This window comes from Salvelinus namaycush, chromosome 5 (assembly GCF_016432855.1).
Source record: "Salvelinus namaycush isolate Seneca chromosome 5, SaNama_1.0, whole genome shotgun sequence".
NCBI classification, from domain to species: domain Eukaryota; kingdom Metazoa; phylum Chordata; class Actinopteri; order Salmoniformes; family Salmonidae; genus Salvelinus; species Salvelinus namaycush.
In genome coordinates, this window is record NC_052311.1 from 59289146 (window position 1) to 59301220 (window position 12075).

The 12075-nt window shown below is 42.4% G+C and overlaps 1 protein-coding gene across 1 annotated transcript in view; it reads right to left on the bottom strand.

The window, feature by feature from the left end:
* The window catches only part of nphs1 (NPHS1 adhesion molecule, nephrin), a 138172-nt gene extending 127315 nt beyond the window's left edge, over window positions 1-10857 (bottom strand). The window contains exon 1 of the mRNA XM_038992749.1: window positions 10587-10857. Within this exon, the coding sequence (XP_038848677.1) occupies window positions 10587-10857 (271 nt within the window). The remainder of the gene's footprint in view (window positions 1-10586) is intronic.
* Between the last annotated feature and the right edge of the window lie 1218 nt (window positions 10858-12075).

Consider the following 12075-nt stretch of genomic DNA (forward strand, 5'->3'; position numbering starts at 1 on the left):
ATAGAGAGAGAGCAATAGAGAGAGAGCAATAGAGAGAGAGCAATAGAGAGAGAGCAATAGAGAGAGAGCAATAGAGAGAGAGAGCAATAGAGAGAGGAAACAGAGAAACATATGTGTACCTGGCAGGCCAGAGCGTAGCGTTGCAGATTGGGCATGGCAGATAGCGGGGGCCTGACTTGACTCTATGGAATGCGAGTCACCATTACCAGATGTTGCTAATGGTGTGGACCACCTGAGTCAAAAGACCCTTGCATTATTAATAACTCGGTCAATTTGCTCCAGTTTTCTTATCAAGAGGGACTTACTGTACAGCAAGTGATGTAGCATACAGTGATTCTACCATCAACTTTGGGGATATTACTGTAGCTAGATCTCTATGCTCCTCTACATGACCACCTAATAGTCCCTGTAACAGTCAGCGTTGGGGAGTAACGGATTTTTTTTTTAAACGGAAACTGTAATCCAGTACGCTACCAGCAAATATATTTTAAATCAGATTACAGATACTTTTGAAAAACTAGATGATTACTTCGAGCATTACTTTAAATTCAGAAAGGATATTTCCGTAAAAAAATCTTTGACACTTGTTTTCTCAATGACATTCAAATTAGCATTGAAAAAAGGCGCAAATTTAAGTTCCACATGAGCGAGTCAAACCACAAGTCAGAGACCACTATGATAACACACAAAATATGTTTGATGGATCGCGGGAAAAGAGCAGGAATAGGCTTGTGTAGGCTACAGTCCAAACTATGAATTCAACAAGTTTAAGCTGCCTATCAATCATTGTTTTTGAAAACAGTGAACAGCCAGTGAAAAATGCGCTCTTGCAACAGCTGCATAGTGCGGATCCAAGCCTATGGAATAAATGTGGGGCTTTTATTGCTCAACCTAATTCATGCTGATAAAAACCCATAGGCCTAATTGTAATGTGGTGCGTGCTGGTGGTAGGGAAGTCAGGCGCAAGAGAATGAACTTGGTAAAAACAGAGCTGTTTAATAAATATTTTTTTTAAACTCAGAAAACCAAAGTATACAAAAATAACATAATAGGGTGCAAAACCCGTCACACACCAGAACAACTAACACACCTACATACAACAAACAATCTCTGACAAGAACATGAGGGGAAACAGAGGGTTAAATTCACAACATGTAATGAATGGGATTGGAACCAGGTGTGTAGGAAGACAAGACAAAACCAATGGAAAATGAAAAATGGATCAATGATGGCTAGAAGGTCGGTGACGTCGTCCGCAGAGCACCACCCGAACAAGGAGAGGGACCGACTTCGGCGGAAGTCGGGACACTGATGGACACATGCTCAAACTCTCACACTTTGGAAAGACTTAAAGGGACAATCTTTAGTTGCTACATCCATTTGTGGACTTAAATATATATATCCATATAAATATATATATATATCCATTGAAACTTATAAATGCCTCATGAGCTTAGATCAACTGTCACACTCCATGAAAACCCAAAATATAAGCTTGTTTTACTCCAATGTTTGTAAACATTGTAAATGTAAAGAAACACTGTATAGCCTCATAACATGGTTAAAACAATCATTTTGATTGTCACGTTTCTGACCTTATTTACTTTGTTTTGTCTTTATTTTGTTGGTCAGGGCGTGAGTTGGGTGGGTATTATCTATGTTGTCTGTTTCTATGTGGGGTTTTCTAGTTTGGCCTGATATGGTTCTCAATCAGAGGCAGCTGTCATTCATTGTCTCTGATTGGGAACCATATTTAGGTAGCCTGTTTTCACTGTTGGATTGTGGGTGTTTGTTTCCTGTGTCAGTGTTTGTGCCACACGGGACTGTTTTCGGTTAGATTCTCTTTGTTATTTTGTATTGTGTCATGTTCAGTTGTTTCTATTAAAACATGGACACTTACCACGCTGCGTTTTGGTCCGATCCCTGCTACACCTCCTCTTCAGACGAAGAGGAGGAAATCTGCCGTTACATTGATATGATGGATGGTCAGTCCTTGCATCCATAGCTCTGTCTATTAATCTGAGAGTGGTTACATTTCTGCCATTTCATGAGCGCAACATTTATTTTTCCACTCGAATCAGTCCATGACAACAAAATCATAAACAACAGAGTAGGGCTGGCTAATAAGTCCTTAGTTTTGGGGTTATGCTCAGGTAAAACCATTTGGCTAATCTATACTTCCATATTTCCAGGTCCTATTCTTGAGAATTAAGGGGTATAACATTTACTGTAATTCTGATAGACTTTGGTTTTTAATGTAAATATATAATTTAATCGTATTAATATATGTAGTAGAAAGTGATGGGTTAGACAAAGCCTACTTAACTTTTACTGCCTCAGAAACCCGGATCTGGGAGCACCCCCCGACCCCCCCCCCCTGACTAGCATAGCTAGCATAGCGTCACAAGTAAATTGTAGCATCTAAATATCATTAAATCACAAGTCCAAGACACCAGATGAAAGATACACTTCTTGTGAATCTAGCCACCATTTCTGATTTTTAAAATGTTTTACAGGGAAGACACAATATGTAAAGCTATTAGCTAACCACGTTAGCAAAAGACACCATTTTTTTTACTCCACTATTTTTCCACTCCATCACCAGCTATCACCAATTCGACCAAAAAAAGAAATAAATAGCCACTAACCAAGAAAAAACCTCATCAGATGACAGTCTGATAACATATTTATTGTATAGCATAGGTTTTGTTAGAAAAATGTGCATATTTCAGGTATAAATCATAGTTTGCAATTGCAGCCACCATCACAAATCTCCCCAAAGCGACTAGAATTACTACAGAGAGCAACGTGTATTACCAATTTACTCATCATAAAACATTTCTTAAAAATACACAGCTCACAGCAATGGAAAGACACAGATCTTGTGAATTCAGACAATATTTCAGATTTTCAAAGTGTCTTACAGCGAAAACACAATAAATCGTTATATTAGCATACCACATTTGCAAACGTTACCCGAGCATTGATTCAAGGCAAAATGAGCTATAGCGTTATCATCACCAAAATACATTAATTTTTTCACTAACCTTCTCAGAATTCTTCCGATGACACTCCTGTAACATCATATTACACAATCCATATAGAGTTTGATCGAAAATGTGCATATTTAGCGGCACAAATCGTGCTTACACAATGGAAATAGTGTCCAACTACTCAAGCAATCTGCCCGGCGCCATCTTGAAAATACAACTATTTTTATCGAAAACTATTCATAAACTTGACTAAAAAAATACAGGTTGGACATGAAATGAAAGATGCATTAGTTATTAATGCAACCGCTGAGTTAGATTTTTAAAATTAACGTTACTAGACATACAGTGTGCGTTACAGCCAGACTAGTGCCGCAATAATGGCGTCACAAGTCGCCATTATTGAGTTTACATTTTTCCACATAAAAACGGAATAACATCATAAATAGCTCTTACTTTTCGACGAGCTTCCATCAGAATCTTGGCCAAGTGGTCCTTTGTCCAAAAGAATCGTTGCTTGGTTGTAAAACGTTGCATTCAACTTCTGATATAGCAGCTAACAATAGCTAACAATAGCTATTTTGCCCCAACGTGTCCAAATCCTCAAGACGCAATACTGAGGAAATTCCGAAAAATAGCAATATACTCGCATAATCTGATATAACTCGGTTTAAAATAGCTTCGTTATGATGTTTCTAACACCTATATCGAATTAAATTACAGACGGATACATCTAAGGTTGATAACTGAGCGTTTGAAAATGGCATCCTGAGGTCCTTCTCTGCGTAATGGTCAGCGTCGAAAAGAAGGCGCACCTCACTCCTTGGCCTTTTATAAACTCTGAGAGCTACGTAGAAAGCCCATTCCACTTCTCATTGGTTACTGACATCCAGGGGAAGGCGGGTGCAGTTCATGTCGTTCCATAGGATACACACAGACCTTTAAAACTGATCTGAGACCAGAGCTTCGCTCTCAGACCTTCGCAGTACCTGTCATGGATTTCGCTGTAGAAAGAGTTCTGGGTCACCCACAGACATAATTCCAACGGTTTATGAAACTAGAGAGTGTTTTCTATCCAATAGAATTAATAATATGCATATTGTACGAGCAAGAATTGAGTACGAGGCAGTTTAATTTGGCAACACCCAGAAAAAAAAAATGCTAACTGCTCCCCCTATTGACAAAAGGTTAACAAACCCATAAAGTAAAATGTAACATCCATATATGGCCAGCTATGTAAACTTTAACATTGATTTATCCTTCAATAGATGTCGTTCAATCGGTAACATACATTTTTTTCTTCTCCTAATGCCACTTAAGGGGAAAGTAATCTAAAAGTAATGGAATGTAATCCGATTACGTTACTGAGTTTGGGTGATCCAAAAGTTACGTTACTGATTACAATTTTGGACAGGTAACTGGTAACTGTAACGGATAACATTTAGAAAGTAGCCCACCCAACCCTGGTATAAGCCAATCAGGATGACCGGATCTAAGAATACATGGAATCAAAGTCTGAAATCATTCTGGATGTCTGTGGATTGAAGCAATAGTCCATCACGGTCACATTTCTGCCTAGTTAAATAAAGGTTAAATACATGTATTTATTTATTCTGTAATCCACACGCTCTCCCAGGTGTAGTTTGAACCAGCAGCCTCAACCTTTCCTTGACCCCTGAAGAACAGAGTCCCTCCACCACATCCTCTGAGAGACTACCATTACGGCATAAACAGCATCCGACAGGGTGGGCATAGCCCTATGTTGATATTAAAACAGAGGACAGAGTTGACATGAAATCTAGAAATAGTAATGGCTCGTAGGCGATAGACTCCCAACCGCGGTGCTCAGGGTTGGCGTTGTTGATTTAACAGCCTCTGCAATTGCGCTCGTCAATCAAACATAAAAAATATGCTTAATCGTGGATTTGAGCCCAGACTGACGTCATGTCCTTGGAATTTGAGTGTGGAGGAAGGTTTTGAATTGCATGCATGCCTGGTGGAGGAATACCATGGCATTAGTTATGCTGTGTTGTCTGGCAAAGGTATAAGTTCTAATGAGTTATGAGCGTGTAGCTGTATTCAGAGTTACGGTTGACACAGATCAGCACTGCGCTCAATATCACAATTACAGTAAGAGCTGTTGTAATGTTGCTCATATGGTTAGGTTAGGACACCTGCTGCTGGACCTCTCTGAACCCAAATACAGCTACTCCCAGAGACTGCTACTCCCTGAGAGATCAGTTATCATTGGATGTAAAGAATAACACCTGTCCTATTCTTACTTCCTTGTTATTTACATGGATTCCTCTTGGACTCATTTGAGGATTCAGGAAAACTAATGTGATCTTGACATTACAAAACGTATGTAGGTGGTTTTGTATGAAAATGTGTGACTTTTTGTCTGAAAATATTTAAACTTTGACCTGACAGCTTTCAATGCTTTAAGATGTCCAACAATGTCCCTGTACCTAAGCAAGCAAAGGTAACCTACCGAAATGACTATCGCCCCGTAGCACTTTTGTCATCATGAAGTGCTTTGAGAGGCTGTGGTCAAGGACGACATCAGGTCCACCTTACCTGACACCCTGGACCTACTACAATTTGCATACCGACCCAACAGATCCACGAATCATGCAATCACCATTGCTTTACCCACTGCCCTATCCCACCTGGAGAAGAGGAATGCCTATGTGAGAATGCTGTTCCTCGACTACAGCTCAGCCTTCAACATCATAGTCCCCTCCAAGCTTGTCACTAAGCTCAAGGCACCTCCCTCTGCAACTGGATCCTAGACTAACTGACAGGCAGACCCCAGGTGGTGAGGGTAGGCAACAACACCTCCGCAACGCTAACCCTCAATACGGGTGCCCCCCAGGGGTGTGTGCTCAGCCCCTTCCTGTATTCCCTTTACATCCACAAGTGCGTGGCCACGCACAACTCCAACATCATCATTAAGTTTGTTGTTTGTATGAAGGTGGTGGGCCTGATCGCCGATGGCGACGAGAAAGCCTACAGGAGGTTAGAGCCCTGGCAGAGCGGTGCCAGGAAAACAGCCTCTCCCTCAACGTTAGCAAAACCAAGGAGCTGATCGTGGACTACAGGAAACAGAGGGCAGTGTGATCGCCCCTACTGACATCGGTGTGGCTGCAATGGAGAGGGTCAAAAGCTTCAGGGTGTCCCAGAGGACCTGTAATGTTTGTCTGATCAACTTCAGGTGACTGAAGACATTTGGCATGGGCCCTCAGAACCTCAAGAAGTTCTACAGCTGCACAATTGAGAGCATCTTGACCGGCTGCATCACTGCCTGGTATGGCTACTGCACCGCCCTCAACCACAAGGCTCTACCGAGGGTGGTGCTGATGGCCCAATGCATCACCGGGGCCGAGCTCCCTGCCATCCAGGACATCTATACCAGGTGGTATTTGAGGAAAGCCCAGAAGATCGTCAAGGACTGCAGTCACCCGGGCCACGGACTGTTCACTCTGTTGCCATCTGGTAAGCGGTATCGGAGCATCAGGTCTCAGACCAACATGCGCCGAAACAGATTCTACCACCAGGCCACCCGACTGCTAAACAGCTAACCCTACGTGTATATCCCTACACAGACCTGCACTTTTGAGACTATTTGCACCTCAAAGACTATCTGCTCCTTAGAGATTATTTTCTCTGACTCTCCACACATTCAACCCTTACACACAAACACTCATAAACACTCACACACAAGTACACACACACACACACACACACACACACACACTCACACGCACACACACAATTGTAAATACAGTCTATTATTACTATGCATACAACCTCTTCTATTACTTGTTATTTTTGACTTGACTCTTATTATTGTTATTGTCGTTATTGACTGATGTACTGCAATGTTGAGGGAACTAGCACACAAGCATTTCGCTGTCTCTTTCATACCTGCTATAAACTGTGTATGTGACGAATACAATTAGATTGGATTTCAATCAGATTTTAATATTTTGAGAGAAACTCAATGAGTTACATTCTTTAAGTGTTCTCTTAGTTAGAGATGTCTTTATATTATTATAGAAGTCGTGCTTTTCTTCCTTTTGTTGATAATGAAGTCAATTTCATACTGTTTAATATTCATTCAAACTAAACACACGGTGTGTGTCGTTGGTATGAATACATTTTTATTCCACTTGAACGTTGGATCTGCTTTCCAACCAGACAGAAGAGAAAGCACCAATTGTAATTGCAAGTGTCACGCCCTGACCGTAGAGAGCCTTTATATTTCTCTATTTGGTTTGGTCAGGGTGTGATTTGGGTGGGCATTCTATGTTTTCTGTTTCTTTGTTTTTGGCCGAGTGTGGTTCCCAATCAGAGGCAGCTGTCTATCGTTGTCTCTGATTGGGGATCATACTTAGGCAGCCCTTTTTCCCACATTTAGGTGTTGGGATCTTATCTTTGTTTGTTGCATGTGTTGCACTCTGAAGCTTTACGTTCGTTGTGTTGTTTATTGTTTTTTTGGTGGAAAATTCAATAAAGAAAATGTACACCTACCACGCTGCACCTTGGTCCAGTCCTTACGACGATCGTAACAGCAAGGCTCCGCTCAGGCATTCGCCGACGTTAACGTTTCTTTTTTAATTGACCCCAGGTCAAATAGGGACTGAGATAATATTTTGTTAAATTATTCTTATTTCCCCGGGAATCGCATTTCCATATAACTTCACTTCATGCTTTATTTATAACCCTTCTTGCAATTACCATGCAAACGACATCTTAACTGCCACCCTTTCTCTCACTGAAGAGTTTAGTAAATATCAAACTGTATTCATTATTAATAAACCCACAGCCGAAAAACCCTATTTTTATATATATATAAATCATTTGCATGCTGAAAAGCTTGGGGAGTATGGGTGCCCTCCATTTGATACTACAGAGACCAGCTTAATTAAGAGCATTGCTGTGAGTGACACTAACATATGCTGACTGCATCAGAACTAGCTTCTGTTGGAGAAAAGAGTTGTTGTTGATCCACAAGTCTCAGTCGCAACTTGTCACCAGGTGACAGATTTTACACAATGGATGTTGATGTTTACTACAGCTGGTGTGAACCCCCCTCGGTTTTGGGGCTCCCATTTAACTCCCCCATCCCCCCATTTTACACACACACACACACACACACACACACACTCACACTCACACTCACACTCACACATTTAATACACCCACACTACATAGGTTTGCTCTACACAGCTGCTGTGGCCTTAAGGCAAGCTGTTTCTTCCATCAACATGTGTTTGCTGGCAGGGGACCCTGACATTTGCATTACAGCACGGCAATAAATAAATAAATAAACAGTGACTGAGGCCCCAGGGTTTGTTAGAAAACTATTGTTTGGGGAAAACCCTTAAAGCTTTGAGTGTAATTATTGAGTAGTAGAACAACATTACCATCCAACTCTTGACATACAGTACGTTTTGGAAATTATTTAAGCAGGAAAGGACACATCTGCAAATTACCTCCCTCTATTTTGACTCGTGTCCATCAATCTTTCACATTGTTTAGTGTCAGACCCTAAATCTCACCTTTTCTAGTGATCTTTTCACACAGTAATTATCAGTAACCTGAAAAGTGAGAATGTGATAGACTAGATCAGAGTTGTGTGGGAACGTCAACAGGGATTGTTTGAGCCAATGCTTGGGCATGGGTGATCAATAAGTTAATTAATTGCCCCTTTATTAGATTAATCAATGGTTAAGGAATACTTGAAAGATTAATTAGTACAATAGAAACAATACATCATTCTACAAATTGTAACAAAATAACATACAAACACCCTGGATAAGAGCATCTGCTAAATGACTAAATTAATGAATAACACCAAAGTAGTAGGCTAGTCTATAAAAGAGAACAGACTGTGGTCCTGTGTGGCTCAGCTGGTAGAGCATGGCACATGCAAAGCCATGGTTGTGGGTTTGAATCTCACAGAGGACCTGTAAGTCACTCAGATAAGAGCATCTGCTAAATGTAAAAAAAAATAGATGGATTTTTGGATACAAATCAACCATTAGGACTATGTTCGGTAGTCTTTGGAGAAGGATGCTGCCCAGTTTTGGTGCGGTGCCCAGGCATTGAATTTGAGGTTAAAGCATTATTGGTAGAATGGCAGAGTTCCGCATAGGCTATGTTGGGAAAGTTCAACTCTTCCTTTCTGGGGTCTGACAGACATAACCCAATACCATGAATGTTTTCTTCTCCAATTCCAACTATGATGGGATTAGTCTTTTTCATCCTTATGTTTTAAATCAATATTTAGACTACAACTGGATGTGTTGGGTATAAGACTAATATTTTGTCATTTATAATCTAGTGAAGTTAGATCTCTAAACTTGTTTCAATATATACCATTAGGGGAACCTAAACATAAATAAGCCACTTGAAAGAGAGTAAAAATGTCATTAATTTTAAATAAAGTATAATTTTAAGTAACATTTTAAGTGAGTATGTTTGGGGCAAAATTCTAAATGCCCCCAGGGCAATCAATGCAACTCAATGGTACCTATATTTCCAAATCATCTATAAATAACTTCTTTGAGTTACACAATCAATTTTGAGATACTTTAGGATGATTTGGACAGGAAGGGTGAAAATAAAAAGAAGGCCATACATCAAAACCTCATCATAGTGTGACACCCTGATCTGTTTCACCTGTCTTGTGCTTGTCTTCACCCCCTACCAGGTATCTCCCATTTGTCCCCATTGTCTCCTGTGTATTTATACTTGCATTTTCTGTTTGTCTGTTGCCAGTTTGTCTTGTCCCGTCAAGTCCTACCAGCATGTTCCAGTGTTTCCTGTGCTCTAGTTTTTGTTTTTCTTCGTCTTCCCAGTTTTGACCTTTCTGCCTGTCCTGACCCTGATCCTGCCTGCCGTCATGTACCTGCCTGACTCTGATTTGGATTACGACACTTTGCCTGCCTTGACTTACATTTTTCCTGCCCCTTGTACTTTAATAAACTCTGAGTCTCGTACTATCCGCCTCCTGTGTCTGCATCTGGGTCTTAGCCTGAGTCCTGATAGTACGAACTGGCCTTGACTGACCCAGCAGATTCGGACCAGCTCCGCGACGCCGTCTCCTCCCACGGAGCCACCATTGGAAGACACGAGGAGTTACTACACAACCTTATGGAAGGATTCCAGCAGTTCGTGGTGGAGGTCGACGCCTCAGAATTCGAAGTGGGGTCTGTCCTGTCCCAGCGTTCGGCCCAAGACCAAAAGCTGCATCCTGCGCTTTCCTCTCCCATCGTCTCAACACCACGGAAAGGAATTATGATGTGCGTAACTGAGAACTACTCGCGATGAAGATGGCGTTGGAGGAGGGGAAGCACTGGTTAGAGGGGGCGGAACACCCATTCATTGTATGACAGATCACAATAACCTGGAATATCTCTGCACTGCCAAGCGCCTCAACTCCAGGCAAGTTCGATGGGCCCTGCTATTCACTCGATTCAACTTCACCATCTCCTACCACCCGGGGTCCAAGAATGTGAAGCCAGATGTGCTTTCATGCCTCTATAGCCCCTTTGATACACCATCGTACCCCAAGATTATCCTCCCTACCTCTTGTCTCGTGGCTGCACTCATCTGAGGTATAGAGAACCATGTTCGTGAGGCGCAGTATTCCTTGCCGGACCCTGGGTTGGGGGCCGACTAACCGGATGTTTGCCCCGGACTCTGCCCGTTCCCGGTTCTGGAATGGGCTTATTCCTCTCGACTGGCCTGCCACCCTGGCTCCCGTCAGACCGTGGCCTTTGTAGGATGACGTTTTTGGTGGCCCACCTTGGTTCCTGACATCTCTGCATTCGTCACAACCTGCACCCTGCATCATCATGGTGGTGGATAGGTTTTCCAAAATCGCCCATTTCATTCCCCTTCCCAAGTTACCCTCAGCCAAGGAAACGGCCCACATCATGGTGCAGCACGTCTTCCAGATCCATGGACTTCCGGGGGACATGGTCTCCGACCGCGGTCCTCAGTTCTCGTCCCAGTTCTGGAAGGCATTTTGCACCCTCATTGGGGCATCAGCCATCCTTTCCTCCGGTTTTCACCCCCAATCTAACGGACAGTCGGAGCGAGCCAATCAGGACCTGGAAACCTCTCTTCATTGCCTTGTCTCCGCCAACCCTACCACTTGGAGCCAGCAACTCGTGTGGGTGGAATACGCCCACAACACCCTTCCCTGCTCGGCCACTGGTCTCTCGCCGTTTGAGTGTTCCATGGGTTATCAGCCTCCGCTCTTCCCTGAGTAGGAGGAAGAGGTAAGCATACCCTCGGCCCGCTGTCGCCATACCTGGAAGAGAGCCCGATCCGCCCTCCTCAAGACCACTTCCAAGTATCAGCGAAAGGCAGACCGCCACTGGACTCCTGCTCCCCGCTACCATCTTGTGCAGAGGGTATGACTGTCCACTCGGGATCTGCCCCTCTGGGTGGAGTCCCGTAAACTTTCCCCCCATTTTACCGGCCATTTCTCCATCTCTAATGTCCTTAGCCCCTCTGCTGTTAGCCTTCTGTTGCCCAACACTCTCCATATACATCCCACTTTCCATGAATCTAGAATTAAACCCCTGTCTCACAGCCCTTTGTCTTCTGTTTCCAGGTTTGGATTACGACTCTTTGCCTGCCTTGACCTACTGATTGCCTGCCCCTTCATCTTTAATAAACTCTGAGACTCGTACTATCCACCTTCTGTGTCTGCATCTGGGTCTTAGCCTGAGTCCTAATACATAGTGAGGATATTAATAGTGAGATGTGTAAGGTAATTTTGTTAGTATATTTGATCTATTTAATTAAAATAAGACGCCTATCTTTTAAGAGTCAATTACAAAAAAAGCCTAAATAAAACATATAAAATGGATGTCTCCCCCTGATAGTGGGGGAAAGCACCCCCTTTCTAAATGTTCAGCTTTTTTATAACAACATCAAAAATATTCTGCCCACTTATTTCCCTTCAAAATGTGTTCGCTGAAGGACACCCAGTATGCACATATCTAAATCTTACCAAACTTAGCTTTTTTTCAGTCAGAAAATATGCATTTCCCTTTGTCACGCA